This window comes from Polyodon spathula, chromosome 8, assembly GCF_017654505.1.
Source record: "Polyodon spathula isolate WHYD16114869_AA chromosome 8, ASM1765450v1, whole genome shotgun sequence".
Lineage (NCBI taxonomy): Eukaryota > Metazoa > Chordata > Actinopteri > Acipenseriformes > Polyodontidae > Polyodon > Polyodon spathula.
In genome coordinates, this window is record NC_054541.1 from 14,804,462 (window position 1) to 14,828,436 (window position 23,975).

Below are 23,975 nucleotides of genomic sequence, written 5' to 3' on the forward strand. Positions count from 1 at the left end.
GATTTTGGTTGAAGATCTGATAACATTCAGTGTCAAAAATTTGCAAAAATGCAGAATATCAGACGGGGCAAATACTTTTTCACTGTACTGTATTTTAAATTCAGTTTGCCTTAGGTCTATATTACTCAGGATTTTTTTTTTTTTTAATTTAACTTTAAGAAGTTCTCAAGAAGAAATTTAGGACAATCTTAAGAAAAAATTGTAGCATGGCGCTCATTATGAAACCAAGGTACAGCAGAGCCGCTCAGAGCGACAGAGAAAAGAACGTCAAGGTAATGCAGCCCTTGTGTCTGCACTCTGAAATGTATTGCAGTATATATATATATATAGTCATGTATATAGTCAGTCGTGTGCAAATGTATTAGAACACCTCAAGATGTGTCATGTATATCCTTGATACACCTACCTGCAGGAATACCTCAGTGTGTGAGAGTGTCAATTTTCAGTCAGTGATATAGAAACAATAGGCACTCGTGCGTGAAGATGTTAGACCACTTTGTGCTTTAGTTAGGCATCTTAAACAACTTCTAAAAACCTGCATGCATTTTGTTATTTGTGGTGATGTGTTTCTTTTCCCATACTATTTTAATTTAATTGAATGTGTGGCCTGTTAAAGTCATCAACTAAATGAAATTGAGTTTTGATTTCATATGCACGGCAAAACAACAGAAGCAATGGAGTGTTCTAATCCTTCTGCACATGACTGGAAGTGCATAATCAGTATTGAGGTAACATTTTCTGTTCGTAGTGAGAAGATCATTTTGGCGCTTTATTCTTTTACTCATAGCATGATGAATTATCAAAAAGTGCCATGCAGATACCAGTTACATTATGCCTTGTTTCCACTGCCTGGCTCTATAGGTTTCAGCTGCCCACAACTGGCTGTCCAAATCAAAAGACTGCTTCAGTGCTTTTTTCCAAACCTGGCCAACCTTTGGAATTTCTTGCTGTGTGTCAAAGGTCAAAGGGGGATTGTGGGATGGTATTGTGTTTTGTTTTTAAGAAACCGGCGCTAACAAATACATTTAACCAGAGGTCCACTACAAATAATAAGGAATCTGGTTAAGAAGGAGAGCACAGCCAAATAAAAAGGCAGACTTTTGTCATGTGTGCTGAAGCATGATGAACATTTGTTCATTTTAAAAAAGTTCTGTGCTTTCTGTAATTACAGTAAAGCTTAAAGAAAAACAATAAAGAAAATGTCGTATGCGACCTATACCTCGACGAAAGAAAACCAGCCACAATGGCAGCGATTTTCCTGTCGGTTTCTTCTGTAGGTGCGCTTCCCTCTATGTCACGACGCACTTTCTTTGTCACCAGCTTGGCTCCATTGAGTATTGTACACAAAGCCAGACCAGATAGCCATGCTTAGCTGCTTGGACGAGCTGTAGGAACACCCTGTTTTTGCAGCTGTAGCCACGAGCGCCAGGCAGTGGAATTGGGAGATTAGATGCACCTTGTGTGCCGTGGGACAGTTCACACACTGGACATCTCGGTTTCATTACTCCAGTTCAATACACACCATCTCTTTAAAAATTGTTCCCGTGCCAGTGATACTATGGTAGACTTATATTAGAGATAGGTGGCCTGGCTATAGTATCAGCCAGGGGTGTCCAATCCCAGTCCTGGAGGGCTACTCCACTCCAGGTTTAACAGGTAAAATGAGATCATGAACAACTTCAGGGTCTGGATGGAGGTTTAATGGGTTCAATTAAACCATTTAGAAAAGGGTTGGACCTAAGACAAGGAGTGGAAGGGACAACATTGCTCACCCCTGATATAAAGTGTAGTATTTAGTAGAGTTGTTGGTCAGTGCAGCTTTAATGTGCAAACGGGTGATTACATAATAACCCACCACCGTGCTAAAACAGGAGAGAAAGCCATCAGAACAGAACTGTCATTCTCCTCGCTCGTGTTATTAAAGTGGGGCTGCTTGCCACGCAACACAGGATGAGATCCAGCCGTTTAAAAATCAATAACTGCAATAAATCCCAGTTTAATAAAATAATTTCAAATTTGAAGACAGCGAGAAAGACCAAGTCGAATCGGTTGTCAATGAAGTTATTAAGTTTCTTTTAGTATTTCAAAGTTGAGTGCTATTTAGCGTTGTCATGGAATCAATTCAATATTATAAATCATGATTTGGGAACCCCATGTCACTCGCAAATGTATTTTAAGCAGAAACCATTTGAAACAAACACACTACTCCTTGTGCAGCTTAAATGGTGAATACTGTTGGTGTCCATCATGGAGCTCTCGTTCTGAATGTTCAGCGATGGCGTTGGGGGCGGGGGTGGGGGTACTGAATGCTCATGACAGAGCTGTTTAAATCCGAGTTCATTAGCAGCCAGAATGTATACCCATAGAATACACTGGAGTCTGATCCCAGCATCGTGCTGCAGTTTGAAGAGGAAATGCTGACCCAACATGGCAGCAATGCAAGAGGATGAATAACAAAGACCTCCCTGGGTTTTGATTCAGTCTTCATGCCCTGGCTTTGTCTGCAGGTTCCAGTGGTTGCATACATTACTGCAATTAATTGGGATCCTGTGGCTCTTCAGAGGTGTCAGAAGGCTCAGAAGTTTATTGAGTTGACAACGCTCTGATCTCACTCCAGCACCTGGTTCGGAAGGCTGTGCGGCAGCTAGATTGATGACAATTTGAAATATACACGGATAAGATATTAGAAGTCAGCCTCTATCACAGGCTTGCATTTGTCAAAGTCTGATCTAATCCTGTGTACAGATGTCATCCCATGCATAGACCACTTCAGCAATTCTGAACTGCAGCTGGCACTAGTTTTTTTTTATTTTATTTTTTTACTTTTTTATGTAACCCATTATGTGCCATTGTCCTCAGTTGACTAAGGACGTTGGTTGTGAGATTTTATTTAATGCTGTTTTAGATCCAATTAAAAGAAGTTCAGGTTTATTTGTATTTAACAGCAAAAAAAAAAATTGACATCCAAGCCCCTGTTTTGTCAAGGCAAGTTGACAGTCTGGAGTTTACATTTACATCATCTGAACACATTTTAAAATAAATCTAGGTGTCATCGGTATAAGAGTGGAAATTAAAACCGTGTTGTCTGATCACATTATTCAGCAGTAGCATATACAAAAGGACCAATCACAGAGCCCTGTGGAACCCCAGAAACAACAAGAGAATTAGCTGATTTTGATCCTCCAAAGGACACAAATTTATGTCAGGAGGTTAAGTAGGACCGTAGCCAGGAGAGTACTATGCCAGTAATGCCAATAGTTTTCCCAAGGCAATGACCAAATGAGTGATCTCTTTTTTTTTTTTTTTTCCAGTCAGAGTCGTAATAAGTGTACACACCAGCTAGCAGCATAAATTCAATTATTTCTTTAAATAGTCAAATGAAGATACTTCCATTTAGTTGTCATGGCAACTCACCGAGTCCCAAGGTTCCAGTGAGATAGTGCCATAGCAACGCACCGAGTCCTGAGGTTCCAGTGAGATAGCGCCTCAGCCGAGCTTCCAAATCAAAGCTGGAAGACTGGGCTGGGAGACCATTGCATGGAGGCCTTGATCATCACGACATCATTTAAATGTAAATTGTGAAATTTTGAAAATAAGTTTGCCATTTTTTTTTCTCCTTAAAAACCTAGTGGACAGCATGCTGTGTTGATGAAAAAAAAAAAAAAACTAAACCTAAGCTAAGCTAAATAATGAAATCGATTCAAAGCTGGGATGTATTATTAAATCTACAGTTTGCTACCAAGTTGGAGAGCTGCCAGTCAAACAACTGACCTGCAAATAGTTATTTTTAATGTAGGTGTGGAAAAGTGTGGCAGATAAAGCTGGACAGTGTCTGGAAACCTTGCTTTTAATTGAGTATTTGATGCAGATTTTCTTAGTTTTTTCCTCACAGTGTACTGTATAGTTTGTATTTCCCAGTGTGTAACAGAACGGAGGATCGTTATAAGATATAACCTATTTTAGACCTCTGCAGATCTTTTAGCCAGTAAGAGGACTTGTTTCATCTCCACAACGTATTACAGAGACCCTTTTTCATGACACCAGTCCTACCATATTGCGTCTCTACTGTGCCTTACACAGTGCCTTACGCGAACATTCAAAGAGGAGATTAAATGTTTAAGAGATACAAATGGCAAAATCGTAGAGGAAGAAAAAAAAATAGCAAATATGTTAAATGATTACTTTTCACAAGTTTTTACAAAGGAAGATACTGACAACATGCCCCACATGTCATCCAGTTCCTATCCAGTTTTAAATAACTTTAGCATAACTGAGGCAGAAGTGTTAAAGGGACTAGGAGCTCTTAAAATAAACAAATCCCCTGGGCCGGATGAGATCCTCCCAGTAGTACTCAAAGAAATGAAAGAAGTAATTTACAAACCGCTAACCAAGATCATGCAGCAGTCTCTTGACACAGGGGTGGTACCGACAGACTGGAAAATTGCAAACGTAATACCGATCCACAAAAAGGGAAACAAAACTGAACCAGGTAACTACAGACCAGTAAGCCTGACTTCTATTATATGCAAACTTATGGAAACTATAATAAGAGCCAAAATGGAAAATTACCTATATGGTAACAGGATCCTGGGAGACAGTCAACATGGTTTTAGGAAAGGGAGATCGTGCCTAACTAACTTGCTTGATTTTTTTGAGGATGCAACATCGATAATGGATAATTGCAAAGCATATGACATGGTTTATTTAGATTTCCAGAAAGCTTTTGACAAAGTCCCGCACAAAAGATTAATTCTCAAACTGAATGCAGTTGGGATTCAAGGAAACACATGTACATGGATTAGGGAGTGGTTAACATGTAGAAAACAGAAAGTACTGATTAGAGGAAAAACCTCAGAATGGAGTGTGGTAACCAGCGGTGTACCACAGGGATCAGTATTAGGTCCTCTGCTATTCCTAATCTACATTAATGATTTAGATTCTGGTATAGTAAGCAAACTTGTTAAATTTGCAGATGACACAAAAGTAGGAGGAGTGGCAAACACTGTTGCAGCAGCAAAGGTCATTCAAAATGATCTAGACAAGATTCAGAACTGGGCAGACACATGGCAAATGACATTTAATAGAGAAAAGTGTAAGGTACTGCACGCAGGAAATAAAAATGTACATTATAAATATCATATGGGAGATATTGAAATTGGAGAAGGAATCTATGAAAAAGACCTAGGAGTTTTTGTTGACTCAGAAATGTCTTCATCTAGGCAATGTGGGGAAGCTATAAAAAATAAAAACAATAACCTCGGCATTGTGAAAAGTGTTGAATTTAAATCAAGGGAAGTAATGCCAAACTGTACAATGCACTAGTAATACCTCATAATGAATATTGTGACAGTTCTGGTCCGTCGCATTAATACATAAATCATAATACGAAACAATAATTAACAAAGGAGTGGGACACTCCGCCACAGGGGCTCACACACATGAAGAAATACAATTGCAAATATATGCAAATATATAAATGTACTATATCTGTGCCAGGTATTCTACTCAAGCAGCCTTTTAGGGCCTGAAAAAAGAAACAAGGAATAGGGGTCACAAATGGAGTTTAGAAAAAGGGGCATTCAGAACCCTTAGTTCCACTTCTTCTCACTCCCTATTTGAGGGCTGGAATCAACTCCCCAGTAATGTTGTTGAAGCTGAAACCCTGGGATCCTTCTTGATGAGATTTTGGGATCAATAAGCTACTAACAACCAAACGAGCTGCTGTAAACTTTCTTATGTTTGGGATGGAAATAATATTATGCTTTCAACCAATTAGTAATGTTTAGAGCTAATGTAAATAATAATAATATAATTTAATATAATTTAATACCTTAAAGTAAGATATCAAAAGTCTTTATGTGTCCAAATTTTTGTATTTCGAAGACGTGGGTTAAACCAAACGGTTTTAAATGGTAGAATACCACAGCCATAATAATAAGGCCCGTTGGCGGGCCCCGAGACCAGGCCGGTCTCCCCCTAATTTTTATTATTATTATTATTATTATTATTGTATTGTCAGCCATATAGTTTTCAGATGGTAAACACCGGTTTAGAAACATACACTAGCTCTGCACCCAATCTTGGGTTTCCAAACTACCAAGGCCGGTATCGGTACCCGGGCATTCCGGGCAAGCGCCCGGGGCTCTGGTGCCAGAGGGGGGCTGTGAAAGGGTGGCTTGCAGTGGTGACGTCAGACCAGAAACACAGACTCCAAACAGTGAGGAACACAATAAAAACTGGCACATACGGTACTTTCAGTGTTTTATTAAATAATAAACAAAAGATTTAAACAAACACAAAACAAAAGGGCACAAGGACCAAACAAACAAATAGTACGCTGGTTGCGAAACCAGCATACGTAGCAATTGTTTCTTTCTTTTTTACACAGACTTACGTCTCTTGCACTCCATCTTGAGCACAGACAGCTGCAGGCTTAGGCTTAGTTAAATAATCAGTAGCTGATCAGTCACGCATTCTCACGAGGTTTTCAAAAATAAAAACAATAACCTGGCGGACGGTGTCTCGCTCGTCTGGCCAAACAATAATAATAATAATTTCGGACAGCTTTCGCCGTCGCATTAATACATAAATCATAATACGAAACAATAATTAACAAAGGAGTGGGACACTCCGCCACAGGGGCTCACACACATGAAGAAATACAATTGCAAATATATGCAAATATATAAATGTACTATATCTGTGCCAGGTATTCTACTCAAGCAGCCTTTAGGGCTAGAAGCTTTACTTTTCAATAAACTAAACTAAACGGTATGCGTGGAGTGCAGTTCCCTTAGTTCCTCTTCTTCTCACTCCCTATTGGCTTCCATCCTCCCCAGTTCTTTGTAAAGCCGAAAGTGGTTGGCTGATCTCGACATACAATTATACAAATGTGCCAATTAAAGACATTCTATGATTGGCACATTTACTTTCATTTGACAAGCGTTTTTGTCGAGCCTCATTATCGTAACGTCTGTTATTATCATAACGCCTATTATAATTATACGATTTTAAACCATCAAATATGAAACCTGCCGAACCTCTGGAACCTCCAAATAAAAAGAAACACAAATTTGGATTTCAAAAACGGAAGGAAAAGACTACAAAAAATAAAATACAATAAAAACTGCAATAAGTACACATTTTCTATGTAAATTTAAAAATGATTATTTCTGTAAAGTCTGTGTTCTATTTTCTGTTTGAGTACCAAGTAGACTACAGTGAAAAAGAAAATGCACTACAATAATTTCCTTTTAATTCAAAATCATCTTTTACTGTACAGTGTAATGTGTATAATGCAGCAGATTTATTTTGTGTATCGGTAAATAAAAAGAAATTGCACTAGGTATTCATTTGATTTTACTACTGTGTAGGCCTGTGTGACAGTGTGGTGAGTGGTTACAGGTGATTCAGTGCAGTGCTGAATAAGCAGACAGACAATGATATTCAGGTGCAAGGGTGTTTATTGAAATAATTGACAATGTCCAGAGCCTTATGGCAAACACCTGTAAATAATAAATGATGGAAGTGATACAGTGGCATGTATCACTTTGTTTATAATCTGCGGGTTTGACCTGAAACCAAAAGTCCAGTCTTTTTCCTCACCCACACGTAACACAAAACACAAACACAGTTTTAACAGTGAGTGAATCAAGTGCTCTTGGTGACAGACAGTCCGTAGTGAAACAGGGAAGTGCTTGTGTCCGGGTTTGTTTCTGGCCTGCGGTTACAGCTTTGGATCGTGTTAGTAATCTTAGTGAACAGACAAATAGACAGTGTTACTAGACAGACTAACAAACACAACACTCACATTTCTCACAGATGTAGGGTCTCCTTTTAAGTTGTTTTATGACCATTTACAAAGGAACAGATTACTTTGCTACAACCCCTATTTATACCCTCCCTCATGACCCCTTGGTTAATGAGCGCGTCCGCTTCTCCAATCCGCGGATGCCACGACATTTCTGTTTTGGGTCATTGGGGTTGGGTACCGTAGTTCCTCCCCTTTTCTAGCTGGCCAACTTCCACCTACCTACGGTAATAAATTGTCATGCCTTTTATTATTAGTCCAGGGTACTCTGTTCCTTTTACACAACGCCTTCACAGGTCGGGAGGGAGATCTAACACCAAGAATCATTCGATCTCTGTCACAGCCTACTTACTGTACAGATTTATTACAGTTTTTGGTGTGTCCCTGGAGGTCCATGTTAGTCAGTGGGAGGAGCAGCTGGTTGGTTAATGACAGAAAAGAGGGTGTTGGAATCTGAAGCACTGCATTCCACTCAAGTGATGGATGTGGTTTTCAGGTTTTGCATAAATTCCAGCAAAGCTCTACTGCACAGATTAAATGAAGTGAATAATAAAGGATCTGAAATCCAATCTCGCAATTTGCTTCGACTGATCAAGCCGTTCTGTCTTTATTAAATTCAGGGGAAGAGAAAAGGAATTCAATCATGCAAAGGCTAAAGCAATTGAAGAAAAGCAATCCCATTAAACAGCTATCTCCCATGCAGGGTCTGCTGTGTTCAACTGAATCACCATTGCTTTGATAGGTAGTAATACGTGAATACCATTGGATCCTGATTGCCATCGGCTTGAGTTGCAAATGAGTTTATTTTTAAAACCTGTTTGTAAAGCTGTGTTTTATATACTTGAGATTGCACATGGGGTCTTTATACAGAGCACAATGGTGGATTTCCATTGCAGTCGACATCACTGCCAAAAAAGTGGCCTTTTCCTGTGCTGGTCCTAAGGCAAGAGTCTTAAGAAAGGTTTGGGAACAAGAACATAAGAAAGGTTTGGGAACAAGAAAAGGCCTTTCGGCCCATCAAGGCTCATCCCTTGTTAGTACACTATTCTCCCCTACTGGGGGAACTAATTTAAAAGCACATAATCTAGCCTTTTGTATATGTTCCCAGTGTTTTAGATCCTACTTCTTCACCTGGTAGGCTATTCCGTGCATTTATAGCTCTATGTAAGAAAGTGCTTCCTTCCTTCTGTTCTAAACTGACTTTTACTCAGCTTCTAGTTATGTCCTCTTGTTCTTCTCTCTGTGCTGAATTTGAAGTCTTGTCGTGGGTTAACTATCTTGTAGACTTCAATCAAGTTCTTTCTTTCCCTTCTTTTTCTAGGCTGAAGAGATTATTTTAATTATTTTAACCTGTCCCCATAGCTCCTGTCATTAGTCCTGGGCTCAGCCTAGTTGACCTTGTCTATACCTTCTACAGTGCAATGGTGTCTTTTTTGTAGTGAGGTGACCAGAACTGCACACAGTATTTTAGGTGGGGTGTAACTAGGGCATTGTATAATCTTAGCGTCACCTCTCCTGACTTGCATTCCATGCTTTTCACAATATAGCCTAACATTCTGTTTGTCTTTTTAATTGCTGCGCCACATTGGAGAGAGAATTTTAATGATGACTTCACTATAACCCAGAGATCTTTTTCAAAGTCCTCGTCCCCTATTTCCATCCTGTTCATTTTGTACTTATAACCTGGATTATTTCGCCCAATATGCAACACTTCACATTTCTTACCATTAAAAGTCCAGTTAGGGTGAGCTGAATACCTCTTTGTTTTTCCAGAGTGCCACATCTTTCCTCGTCACAGTGGAAGATGACATCAGCCTTGTCATGGCGCTGGAGCCATCGGACCTGAGCGGGTCAGCTTACATCGTGAAGATCACAGGGGAGTCCAAGAACTACTTCCTGGAGTTCGAGAATGTGAACAGCACCACCCCCCCGCCCCCCATGGTGTTCAACGCCAGCTACCACGGCCTTTATTACATCATCACTCTGATGGTGATGAATGACAACATGATGACCAAGCCGGCCCAGTCCGTCACTGTACTAACAAGTGAGCAAACACCGGGCTTCAGCATGTACAAGCACAGCGGCACCGGAGCCTAGTTTAATCAGTATTACAAATACAATATCAAGTACAGCAGTGTGCACATTGATTTGTTTTGCGTATGAAATCAAACCACTGTGACTGAAAGTCCCGCAAAATTGTCAAACTAGGCAAATCGGTGCTTGTCTAATTTAATGGAAAACTTTAATAGGCTGCACATGCAATTAATTTTAAATAGTAAAAGCAAAGGAACACGTGGCCACAAATGGCAAAACGCAGGAGACTTTTTAGAAGTCGTTTAAGATGCCTAATTAAAGCACAAAGCGGTGTAACATTTTCACACACGACTGCCTATTGTTTCTATATCAGTGGTTACTGACCGAAAATTGAAATTCTCAGGTATACTTTAACCGTGATCACACCAGTGTGCGCTGTCCAATGACTGTGCTCGTAGATTTATTAATATTTATTTTTTTAATGTATATAACTGGGCTTGTCTGTTTCGTTCCCCACTATTACAAAGCCAGATGTAAAATTTCAGCTCCAGCAAGGCTTTTTTGTTATAAGGATCGTAAGTTGCTCTAGAAACATCTGTAAAGCTAATAAGAGGTAAGGGAATTGATTTGATAGTCATTGTTGGCACTGAATTAAAGGGGAGTCAGTGGTAATGTTGCTAGTTCTGATGAGAGGTAAGGAAATTGCTGAAAGCCTTCCTTAACAATAAGGAGGGCTGGAGCATAATCCTTTAATACTCAGCACTGATAGAAGGCCCATTGAAGCTGCGCTGTTGTTAGTTTTCAGACAGGTCTATAAAACCTTTAAGCTGCAGGTGGAGGGCTATCCTTTTGAGCAATCCCATGGAGATCTCAATATAGCCCTGAATGTATTGCCCTGAAGACACCCTAGCCAGTAAAGCTGACACAGCCTCGCCAGCAATGGAAACACAAGGGACTGGAAACAAACACTGCACGGGGCTCCTGCTACAGTAGAGATTCCCATTTGTACTGTATGATGCGTCTACCAATGGCAGAATCATTCCATTCTAGTTGCCCTTATCCTATCATTGCCCCTTAGTGCCACTGTAGCACCATTCTCTGTGTAGTCATTGATGATTTGAGAAGGGTCTTGTTAGTATACTGCGGTACAAATCTACCAATGTTAGCCTTTGTACAGAACCTACGCTTGTGCTACCATTGCCCATCACTACAAAACTATTGTGGGGCCACTGCCATTGAAGACCATTTGGGTAGCTGTCATTTCCCCTTGGTATTAGATGATTGCCATTGTAGTGCCAGTGAAGGGAATTTTATAATGATTCTTCTCTCTTATTCCCAGAACCTCTTCCAGTGACCAGCGTGTCTATACATGATTATAAGCCATCCCCTGAGAAAGGAGTGATCTTTGAGATCAAGTACCCAGAGAAGTTCAATGTTTTCACAAGAGTAAACATCAGCTACTTTGAAGACAAAGAGCCGCGCTCCGTGCTGTATAAAGGTATGAGGCAGGATTGCTTAAGCTGAGAGAACACGAGTTTGACCCAGGATGACAACAACAACATTTTTTAGAATGTTCCGGTGAAGTTTCATGACTTGACCTTTCTATAAACCTTGTACAGTTGATTCAAATTGAGTGTCGCCATGGATACGGAACTCTGGTCAGTTTGAATTGTAACTGGATTTCTAACAGAACTGTTTTGATAGGGCAGACCATACAATTATTGAATTGTAGAAAGATAAAGCCCCACGTTGAAATTATTTACAGTCAAAGAGCTTTGTTTGTCCAAGTTGTTTAATAATTTGTTGCAAACTATCCAGCGTGACTCGGTTTTATGACTAAGCTGTGCTAAATCTAGTATGAAACAGTCAGAAGAATCCTATTGCGATGGAGTGTTTTGAGAAACAGTCCAAATTATTTAAAGAGTTTATAGGTTTGCTTCTCGGTTTCCATCATCGGCTCTGGGAAAATGAAAATAATAGATTTTGCAAACCCCTGCTGACAAGAACTAGCTTCTCCCAGCTTCACTTCAAATACTGAGATTGATATCGTTTGTGTGCAGCCTGCAGAAAGATTAGTAAGTAATGTACTATTAATTGTGTTTTTTTCTAGATTTCTTCAGGGGGAAAATGGTTTTCAAGCACTGGTTGCCTGGGACGTGCTACAGCAACATTACATTCCAGCTGGTGTCTGAAGCCACGGTCAATAGGAGCACCTTGGTCAGATACAGTGGGGTCGGACACGAGCCCAAACAGCACAGAACTGGTATAGTCTTCAGCCTCTTACTGTCTTCTACATGCAAAAGGAGATCAAGTCTCTTACCACTGTATTTTTGCAGTTTTACCATAATTTCCTATGCATTTAACATAGTTTACCCTGGTTTGCCGTGTTTAATGATATGTTTTGCCATACCTCTCTGTTCTTTACAGTGCTTACCTATTCTTTTTTTTTTTTTAAATGTAAACAACTTTAAAGATGTGCATGATGATGGTATGCTGTACAGTATCACAGATGCATCTGTAAAGCATTACAGAGACTTCATTCTCTCTCCTTCTGTTCCGCAGTCCCCAACCCTCCCACCAACATCTCCCACCAGATTGTCCACATCACCACGGGCATCTTTTCAGACAGGGCCGAAGCTGGGAGCGGCCAGGGGGAAGAGGAGGCCAACACTCTGCAGCCCTATGACCTGACTGAGCTCAAGAACGAATCTTACAGCTGGGTAGATTACAACTACAATGGCTCGGACACCCAACCCTCGCCCAGCCAGCCCTCCTGGCCGTCCTCCAGGCCCTACACCCCCGGCGACAGCGAGGAGTTTGTGAACCGGCCGGTGGAGGATTACAAGGATAAGAACGAGCTCGGCTCAGCCACCGAGTCTCCCCCAGCCCCCACCCCATTCCACACTCTTCTGCTGCAGCTCCAGTGGCTGCCTCCACTCCCGCCCAACGCTTATGACGGCTTCAATATCTACATCTACAGGGATGGTACGCTGTTTGTATGTTGTTATGTTATGTTATAGGATGCCTGGTGGTGACTGTTAGATGATCGGTATCCACTGGTGCATATATATATATATATATATATATAGACACACACACACACACACACACGCAGTGGCTCTCCAAAGTATTCACTCGGAGCACAGTAAAGTCCATTATTAAGAAATGGAGAGAATATGGCACAACTGTGAATCTGTCTAGAACAGGCCGTCATCAAAAACTGATTATACAGGCGAGAAGGGCACTAGTCAGGGAGGCCACCAAGAGGCCTATGGCAACTCTAAAGGAGCTACAGTCTTCCATGGCTGAGCTGGGAGACACTGCATGTGGCAACAATAGCCCGGGTGCTTCACAAAAGTGGCCTTTATGGGAGAATGGCAAAAAGAAAGCCATTGTTGAAAAAAACCTCACATCAAATCTCAGCTAGAGTTTGCCAGAAGGCATGTGGAAGACTCTGAGACCAAGTGCAAGAAGATTCTATGGTCTGATGAGACCAAAATAGAGCTTTTTGGCCTCAACGCTAAGCGCTATGTTTGGCGCAAGCCTAACACCGCACATCATCTTGAGAACACCATCCCTACCGTGAAGCATGGTGGTGGCAGCATCATGCTATGGGGATGCTTCTCTGTGTCAGGGCCTGGAAAGCTTGTGAAGATAGAGGGCAAAATGGATGCAGCAAAGTACAGAAAATTCCTGGAGGAGAACCTGCTGAAGTCTGCAAGATACCTGGGATTGTGAGTTGTAGTAGTATATAGAGGGAGTCTGAGAGAAAAAATTACAGCAAAGTTTGGTGCTTCTTTCATTTGTTTGGTGTGCAAGGTAATCAAACATGCAATCTTCAGGTGTGAAAAAGTTTTTGCCCCCATAATTAACTCAACCCAATTAAAGGAATAATTAGTGTCAGCTGTTTGAATACTTTGGTTAACAATCAGGCCTGATTTGGGCCAGCCCTGCCCAATATAAATCTGACTAACTTTGGCCCTTACCATCAGAGTGAAGTTGTCAGCACACAGGTTCTACAGGCACATCATACCACGATCAAAAGAAATTCCTGAAGACCGCCGGAAAAAAGTTGTTGATGCCTGTCAGTCTGGAAAGGGTTACAAAGCCATTTCTAAGACTCAGGGGCTTCACCAAACCACACTCAGAGCCATATTGTCAAAATGGAGAAAGTTTGAGACTAGTGAATCTTCTCAGGAGTGGCCATCCTGCCAAAATATTTCCTAGAGCAAGGCGTAAAATTGTCCAGGAAGACACAAAGGACCCTAGAACAACATCCAGGGATCTGCAGGCTTCTCTCGCCTCGGCTAAGGTCAGAGTTCATGACTCCACCATCAGAAAGACACTGGGCAAAAATGGGATTCATGGCAGAGTAGCAAGGCGGAAACCACTGCTCACTAAGAAGGAACATGAATGCTTGTCTCAAGTTTGCCAAAAAGCACCTGGATGAGCCTCAAGAGTTCTGGAACAATGTTCTATGGACAGATGAGTTAAAAGTGGAACTTTTTGGCCAACATGGGCCTCGTTATGTCTGGCGAAAACCAAACACTGCATTCCACAGTAAGAACCTCATACCAATGGTCAAGCATGGTGGTGGTGGTGTCATGATTTGGGGATGCTTTGCTGCATCAGGACCTGGACGACTTGCCATCATTGAAGGAACCATGAATTCTGCTCTTTATCAAAGAATTCTACAGGAGAATATCAGGCCATCCGTCCGTGAGCTGAAGCTGAAGCGCAGCTGGGTCATGCAGCAAGACAAAGATCCGAAACACACAAGCAAGTCTACATCAGAATGTTTGAAGAACAAGAAATTTAAAGTCTAGACCGAAACCCCATTGAGATGTTGTGGTAGGACCTGAAACAAGCAGTTTGTGCTTGAAACCCACAAATGTCACAGAGTTGAAACAGTTCTGCAGGAAGGAGTGGGTCAGAATTCCTCCACGGCACTGTGAGAGACTGATCAATAACTACAGGAAGCGTTTGGTCTCAGTTATTGCTGCTAAAGGTGGCATAACCAGTTATTGAGTCTAAGGGGGCGATTACTTTTTTACACGGGGGCATTGGGTGTTGCATAACTTTCTTAATAAATAAATGAAATAAGTATCAACATTTTGTGTTATTTGTTCTCTCAGGGTCCCTTTTTATCTAATATTAGATTTTGGTTGAAGATCTGATAACATTCAGTGTCAAAAATGCAGAAAATCAGACAGGGGGCAAATACTTTTTCATGGTACTATATATACAGGGCTTCCTTTGTGCCGGATCGCAGCAGATTCCAGATCTGCTGTACTGTACTGCATGTCACACTCCCATTGTTATTGTTGTTGTAGGGAGCTCCACTGAAGTGGCCAGCGTGGACGAGGACACCCGTGATTTCTCTGTGGAGCTGAAGGAGCCGGGGACCTACACTGTGTCCGTCACTACAGTCAGCTCGTCGGGGGTGTGCGACGCACGAGAGAGCACCAGCGACAACAGCTTCACTTTGTACCTCAGTGAGTGTCTAGCCCTGCCCAGAACTGCAGAACAGTCAACACTGAAGGATCAGGGACTCCAGTAACTACAGCAGTGTGCACATGTATTAGAACACCCCATTGCACTGCAGTTTTGATTTGTCGTTCATATGAAATCAAACCGCAGGAACTGAAAATCTTGGGAAAGTGTCAAAATAGGGAAATTCGTGATTGTCTAATTTCATCGATGGCTTTAATAAGCCACACATGCAATTCATTCAAAATGCATGCATGAGACTTTTAGTTGTTTAAGAGGACTAAATGAAGCACAAAGTGGTCTAACATTTTGGGGCTCCCGAGTGGTGCATCTGGTAAAAGACGCTCCAGGTGGAGTGCAGGATGCGCCCTATAGCCTGGACGTCGTCGGGTTTGAGTCCAGGCTATTCCACTGTTGACTGTGGACGGGAGCTCCCAGGAGGTGGCGCACAATTGGCCGAGTGCCGCCTGTGGGGGAGGGGTTTAGGTTGGCCAGGGTGTCTTCGGTTCATCGCGCACCAGCGACCCCTGTAATCTGGCCGGGTGCCTTCGGGCTTGCCTGTAAGCTGCCCAGAGCTGCTTGTTCCTCGATACTGTAGCTCTGAGGTGGCTGTATGGTGGGTCTGCAGTGTTCAAAGAAGCGGTCGGTTGACAGCACACGCTTCAGAGGACAGCATTTGTTTGTCTTCACCCCTCCCAAGTCAGCGCGGGGATGGTAGCGGTGAGTTGAACCTAAAAATAATTGGCTATTCCAGAGAACATTGGTCCAGAAGTCTTGTGGATCATCTGTGTGCTCTTTGGCGAACTTCAGACGGGCAGCAATGTTCTTTTTAGATAGCAATGGTTTCCTCCTGGCTATCCTTCCATGAACACCATTCTTGTTCAGTCGTTTTCTGATAGTTGAGTCACGAACACACATGTTAGCCAAGGCGAGAGTGGCCTGTAGATCCTTGGATGTTACTATGGGGTTCTTTGTGACTTACTTGATGATTTTCAGGTTTGTTCTTGGAGAGATTTTGGTAGGACGACCGCTCCTGGGTAGAGTGACTGCGGTCTTGAACTTTATCCATTTGTTGACAGTGGATTGGTGAAGCCCCAGATCCTTAGAACTTTGTTTGTGTTTGTGTCCTCAGTCGTGGTCGATGCACTGTGGCTGTCATCTTCATCAGCATGCGTAGCCTTCTTAAAGAAGTAGTTTGTAATAGAAGAAGTTCCTAATGCTCTTTGCATTGCATCAAGAGGAGATGCAAGTCATGTGATTAGCTTGCCTATTATGTGAGTTCTGGCTCGACTACAGCACAGCTGCCTATAGAAAATAGTCCTGGAACAGTGTTCCAGTCTGTTCCCGCTCCACTACACCACTGATTGTATTGCGTATCATAACCCTCCTCACGGCAATATAGCTTTTCTTACGACATTATGCTGTGCTGACGTTCATTAATACACTGTGCCCTGGATGCCATTTCTGCTGTTTCTGTTCTTGTTCGTGGACTAGAGTCTTACCCAATCCTCGGGCGCGCGGACTGTCAAGTCAATAAGCTGGTGTGAAGTAACTCAGTCCCAGTGGATAATGAGAACAACGCATAAGCCGGGGGCCCAACCCACTCAACATCAGCCCACCCCACCCCAGTACATGATAGGAACAAGGGCAGGGATCTCCCGGGGCTCTCCTTTCTACCCTCCCAGCCTGGCATCAGTATGTTTGTGTTCCAGGCCCTGAAGGAGAGTGGTTTGAGGCGCTGCAGGAGAGGCCCCAGGATGTGAACGTGATGATGCTGAGCCCCACCAGCGCCTCCCTGTCCTGGAGCCTGTCCCAGGAGATACACAGTGGCAGCCTGGTCTCGCTGCTCTCCCTCACCTGCCACAAACCCAAACTCAGCCAGAGGATGGAGAGCCACTACTGCACCCAGGTACACTGCGCTTAGCACAGTACAACAAGGAGGTCAACTTACAGTTAAACCAGCGCACAGCTCACTAAACACTCTGGTTAGGACAGCACAGCTAGGAGGTCAACTCACAGTTAAACTAGCACACACCTCACTGAACAAACACTCCGCTTAGCACAGCACAGCTAAGAGGTCAACTCACAAACCAGCACACACTTTACTAAACACACTGCTTAGCACAGCACAGCTAGGAGGTCAACTCGCAGATAAACCAGCATACACCTCACTGAACACTCTGCTTAGCACAGCACAGCTAGGAGGTCAACTCACAGATAAACCAGCACACACCTCACAGAACACTCTGCTTAGAACTTTCCTTGCCTGCATAGGTCTCAAATATGCAGCTTCAAAAGACAGATGTTGCTGCAACGTGTATTTTAAAGCTGTGGTTGGTTTCACAGACCTACAACTGTTGCCAAAAGTTTTGTATCACCTAGAATTTTAGGCTTGAGACATAATAAAACAAAACTATATGAACATAGTTTAGATCTTTTGTTTAACATCATGGAATCAAAGAAAATACAAAATAATATTGCAAAAGTCTACTGGAAGCCATAATAGTAGAACAGTATTTCATGTTAGATTTCAAAATATCACATATTTAAATTTGTCAGTTTTTCGTATAATATGGGAAAACTACAAGTGATATGTAATTCAAAATGTTAATGTAACATTATTCAGCCAGTTTCATTTTACTTTATGAAGCAAAATTTGTTAATTCTATAGGTTGATGCAACACTTTTGGTCACAGTTGTAGATTAGCACTAATATTGGACTGCCTTGTATAATTTTAGGCAAAGTAATTCAAGATTAGCGTAATTAATCATGGTCTTTGAAAACAGCCGTTGGTTTAGTAACAGTTTTAAAATAAGAACATGTTAACTATAACAGGTGTTTCAAAACTACATGTTTGAGACCTAGGTGCAGAGCAGGCGATTTTAGTGCATTGGTTTTATGTTGGGAAATATTTAAGAAAAATAAAAAACTGAAATAGCTTGCTTGCATAAGTATTCAACCCCTGTGCTATGGAAGCTCCCAGTTTGCACCGATGAAAGAAATTGCCCTAACGAGGACACAATTACCTTACCATTGGCCTCCACCTGTGGACCATTAAAGTTGCTGTCACATTTTCTGGATAAAAACCCCACTGTTGAAGGATCATTGGTAAGGCTGTGAATCTGAAGGAAAATGAAGACCAAAGAGCATTCTACAGAAGTTAGAGAGAAAGTAATACAAATGCATAGATTAGGGAAAGGGTACAAAATAATATCCAAATGTTTGGATATCTCAGTGAGCACAGTTGGATCAATAATCAGGAAGTGGAAGCTGCATCACACCACCCAGGCACTGCCAAGAAAAGGTCATCCCTCAAAACTCAGCGCTCAAACAAGAAGGAGACTTGTGAGAGATGCCACAGAGAGGCCAACAATCACTTTGAAGGAGCTACAGAGTTCAGTGGCTGGGAGTGGAGTGATGGTGCACCAGTCAACCATATCAAGAGCTCTGCATAACACTGGCCTGTATGGGAGGGTGGGAAAAAAGAAGCCGTTACTCAAAAAGTACCATCTGAAAGCACGTCTGGAGTTTGCCAGAAAGCATGAGAGTGACCCAGCTGCGATGTAGGAAAAGGTTTTGTGGTCAGATGAGACCAAGACAGAGCTTTTTGGCCAAAACTCAAAGCGCTATGTGAGGCTCAAACCTAACTGCCCATGCCTCAAGACACACCATCCCTACAGTGAAGTATGGTGGTGGCAGCATCATGCTGTGGGGATGCTTCTCATCAGCAGGGACTGGGCATCTTGTTACAGTTGAAGGAAGAATGGATGGAGCAAAATACAGGAAAGTACTGCAAGAGAATCTGCTTCAGTCCGCTAAAAAACTGAAGCTTGGGAAGAAATTCACTTTTCAGCAGGACAATGATCCCAAGCACAAGGCCAAAGCAACATTGAAGTGGCTCAAGAACAAAAAGGTGAATGTCCTACAGTGGCCCAGTCAAAGTCCTGATCCCAATCCCATTGAGAATCTGTGGCGCTATTTGAAAATTGCAGTCCACAAGCGTCGTCCAACCAAACTGAACAACCTGGAGCAAATCTGTCAAGAAGAATTGGCCAAAATCACTCTAACACTGTGTGCAAAGCTGGTACATACTTACCCCAAAAGACTTAAAGCTGTTATTGCAGCGAAAGGTGACTCTACCAAATATTAATGTGTGGGGGTTGAATACTTATGCAAGCAAGATATTTCAGTTTTTTATTTTTCTTAAAAATATTTCCCAACATAAAACCAATGTCACCTTACAATAATTGATTTTGAGTTTCAATGTTTTAAAATAAAATATCGAACAGAACGAAATTTCAATGTACCATTTGTAATTCAGTAATATGAGAGAATTGGTCAGGGGTCTGAATACTTTTGCAAGGCACTGTGTGTGTGTGTGTGTGTATATATATATATATATATATATATATATATATATATATATATATATATATATATATATATATATATATATTGTTTTGTTCCATACAGTCTGGCCACATTGACGCCTATAGCAGCAATGTAGTGCCCCCTTCAATATAAAGGACTGCAATCACAGGTCTTAGTTGCCAAAGACCAACACCAAAATATGAAGCATGAGACATTTCATGCCTTTATGCATTGGAGTCAGCAAAATGAATGTAAAGCAAATCAAAGTGAAAATTGACTTCCTCCATCCGGCAGGTGAACTCCACCTGACTCCCTCCATCTCAAAGGTGAACTCCACCTGACTTCCTCCATCCAGGCAGGTGAACTCCACCTGACTCCCTCCATCCCGCAGGTGAACTCCACCTGACTCCCTCCATCCCGCAGGTGAACTCCACCTGACTTCCTCCATCCCGCAGGTGAACTCCACCTGACTTCCTCCATCCCGCAGGTGAACTGACTTCCTCCACCTGACTGACTCCCTCCATCCCGCAGGTGAACTCCACCTGACTTCCTCCATCCCGCAGGTGAACTCCACCTGACTTCCTCCATCCCGCAGGTGAACTCCACCTGACTTCCTCCATCCCACAGGTGAACTCCAGCAGCAGCAGCATCAGGAACCTGACTCCAGGAGCACAGTACCGGGTCGTAGTCTATCACACGAACGGGCCTCTGGTTGGACCTCCTTCAGAACCAGTCATATTTGGAATAGGTAAACTCCTAAGAGACCTTGCTAGTGATACTGCGTGCTTGCATGGTTTCTTTCTTCTGTTCAGGGGAAGGTGGGGATATTACAATACTGTACGAGCTTGGAGATAGAAATGGCAGAGATTGCAAACAGATCTCAACTTCAAGGTTATGGTGATGTTGCTCAGGACTGGACAATAGTTTGGTCTGGCTCAGGCAATCAAGCCTCTGCTCCAAGTTAACTATGTTACTGGACTGCACTGGTTGTATCTTCGGGAATTGTGAAGCGCGAAAAGAAGGATTAGGGGGACTTGGTTTTAGTTACTTTTAGGATTTTAAGGCCTCAATGTTCACCCTAACAAATATTTTAAACTCAGAACAGAAGCCAAGACCAAAGACTAGAGGATGTTATGGGGGATAGACAGAACAAAGGGTAGGGTACACTTCTTTACAGAGGTGATGACCTGTGAGGGTATGGAAGGGATCACTAGACGTGGTGTTGATGCTGAATCACAGGGATGCTGTAAGTTTCGACCTTGACAAAGATTTGAGATCAACCAACTACTCGGAACCAGACAAGCACTGATGTTAAACAGATAAACTAGAAGGACGAACAAGGAAACAATTGACCTCCATGTCAAAATGATGGAGTAGTAGACCTACGATATGACTTGGCTAATGATACCATCTTACACAAATTATCTTTTGTACAGGTATAGATTTAGATACAGACATAGTTCGGAGTGCATTTTAATGTTAGGGTTTCCCTTTCTCAAAGTAGACTAGATCATTTTTGGGTTAACATGAATACTCCAGTGTTTTCATAAGCAGATCATCTCTGCAAATTACTCCTCAGATGAGCCATTAAGCTTGGTTGGTTTTGTCATCTTACAAGATTTCAGTTTCCCAACAGTCAAAACAGGCCTCCACGTTGCCAGATTAACAATGTTGTGCATGGCCAGACCGCTATGAGAGAGTCGTTCGGCAAAGTTTTGTTGTTTAACAGAGGTAGTTAATACCTGCTATGATTCACAAGACACGAAGAAGCTCAGTCACTGGTATTGCCTTTGTAAGAGAATGACAGACATGCTGCAACACAGGAACCTAGTTTGATATATTCTGGTGAGAGTCTAAAAGGCTTGAATGTAGAGGGAGTACAGTGCATGACACGGCCTGCGGCGTGGGTAAAACGATTCTTCACAGAGTATGTTCTGAATCAATTCAGCAGTAAAAACATTACCTGCCAGCGACCTGAGAAAGAAAAACAAAAATGCAATAGATAGTTACAGGTGCTTTCCTTTATGTAACACTGAGCAGTAGATTATATTCACCTGGATAAACTCATTCAGCACACACCACACTAATCGTACACGCTCAATCACCTGTGTGGTTTGCTGTGTTGAAGATTACACGTTTTCAAGTGCATCAGTTATTGAAAGGAATTGAAGGGAAGCAGCACTGGTATTGTATTATGATTATTGTGTACTTACAAAAATGTAGTAAGCCAATCACATTTAATTTCTTAAACCATGGACAGTATGTTCCCAGCTGCTGGGATTCCCTAAACAGTGACAGTACCTGCATGTTGATATGTATTGCACACATACACATTTGTTTTATTCACCTGCTGCTCCAGTCTAACACACTTTGTCTCATAATAGGAGAGACTTTAAAAAGATTTCCATATTGTATGATTGGTCGGGTCATTCAAAATTGCAAACTTCATGGATCGCCTCATCAACATCTAGACACCCTCTAAAAGCTGTCAAGACTTTAGAATCTCAAAATTCACTTTTACCAGAGAGCTCAATTCAAGCAGGCAAAGAGATCCAGACTGAAGTATAACCTGACTGCCTTCCCTGGTAAATACACAGCCATGTGGTGTGCAAGCTGTCATTCAATCGGGAGCGCTGGGGATTCCATGATCATTGGCTCTGGCGATCCTGCAGGTTAGGGAGGCAAAACCGTCAGGGGCTGTTTCTCCTCATCACTCTACAGCAGACCCTACCAGCCAGGCACCCAGTGAGCTCAGAGTGGACACCTGCAGGGCTGGCCTTTGTCCTCCAGAGACTGGTAGCTCGCTAACATCCACTCTCGAGTTCCTGGGTGTAGAAGAGGAAACTGGCTCATTCGTGGGATCGGAGGACACCCACTACCTTCAGTTCTCTTCAGCTGAGTGTGGAATTGCAGTGGTGAGAGGAAAATAATAATTAGACAATCTAAACTGGGGAAAAAATAGGGGGTCAAATAATTGGCCACATTTGCAGCTACATGCTCTTTCATAAAACCAACAAGGCCCAACATTAAAAACAGTGACCTGATTTCTTCATACTAACCAATCCATCTCAGGTGAAAGTATACTCGCACGTCCCATCGGCTTACCATAAATAATCTTCACTAAACAAATACAGGGGTTTGTGAACTGAATCTCTTGGAACCAGGACTGGATTCTTTCTGAAATGTTGGCAAAACCCCCACATATAAAAATAAATAAGTAAGTAACCCGCTTGGTTTATAATTGACCTTGCAAGTGTTCAATACCTGCAGTTAATGGACCTAGTCCAAGGACAATTATCTAGCAGTTATTAACCACTGCAGCAGACAGTAATGCTGAATGTACTGACCCACAGCTCGCCTATCTCTGTTCCAGAACCTACTGGGGTCCGGGACCTGGTTCTATTCCCACTGGAGCCCACGGTACTCATTCTGAGCTGGAGCCGACCATACCACGTGACCTTCCGCAAATACGTGGTGGAAATGTTCTACTTTAACCCAGCCACGCTGACCCCGGAGTGGAGCACCTATTACGAGATTGCTGGCACAGTCTCCCTAATGGCTTCGGTGGTAACGTATGCTCTATGAGAGAGTGCTATACTGGGGAATGGCGCTGGGGGGGGGGGGGGGGGGGTGGTGAGAAGGTTCACAATATATTTTTTTATTATTGCAGTGTACCTCTTAACCTATATGACCTGGGTGTTGTGCATTTTAAATTCAGAATCGCCCAATTATTTTTAATTTTCTCCCAATTTGGAATGCCGAATTATTATTTTTCTCCTTCACCGCGGCGATTCCCCACACAGCTCAGAGACCCGAGGCTCAGTGGGCATCCTCCGATCCTACGAGGCAAACACCATCTTTTTACACCAAAAACTCGAGAGCGGATGTCCTCAGGCTTCTCTGGAGGACAAAGACTAGCCCAGCAAATCTCTGCCCCTAAGCTCACTCGGCTCACCTGGTCAGTAGAGGTTGCCGCAGAGTGGTGAGGAGAAACAGTCTAAGCCAGATGACACCTCCCAACCCTGGGAGTGCCAAAGCCATGCCGCGTTCCCCCCAGAGTCCCCAGCATAGACTGACTGCCTCGCACAACCAGGATTCGAACCTGCGGTCTCTGGTTATATGACTCACCCTGCACGGGGACCCCCATTTGTGAACCCTCTTTGGATTTTGCTTTTAACTGGTGTATGTACTTATGTGTGGAAAGGGGAGTCAAGTACCACAGACAAGAAGAAGGAGAGCGCGGTCCAGAATGTTTGCGAACCAAGGTCT

The 23,975-nt window shown here is 42.5% G+C and overlaps 1 protein-coding gene across 1 annotated transcript in view; it reads left to right on the top strand.

Moving 5' to 3' along the window:
- LOC121320213 (receptor-type tyrosine-protein phosphatase O-like) overlaps nt 1-23,975 on the top strand; it is a 61,135-nt gene that overhangs the window by 13,276 nt on the left and 23,884 nt on the right. Inside the window, exons 2-9 of the mRNA XM_041258466.1 lie at nt 9,584-9,854; nt 11,184-11,342; nt 11,955-12,107; nt 12,407-12,829; nt 15,178-15,339; nt 17,047-17,243; nt 20,334-20,454; nt 23,080-23,273. Of these exons, the coding sequence (XP_041114400.1) occupies nt 9,584-9,854; nt 11,184-11,342; nt 11,955-12,107; nt 12,407-12,829; nt 15,178-15,339; nt 17,047-17,243; nt 20,334-20,454; nt 23,080-23,273 (1,680 nt within the window). The remainder of the gene's footprint in view (nt 1-9,583; nt 9,855-11,183; nt 11,343-11,954; nt 12,108-12,406; nt 12,830-15,177; nt 15,340-17,046; nt 17,244-20,333; nt 20,455-23,079; nt 23,274-23,975) is intronic.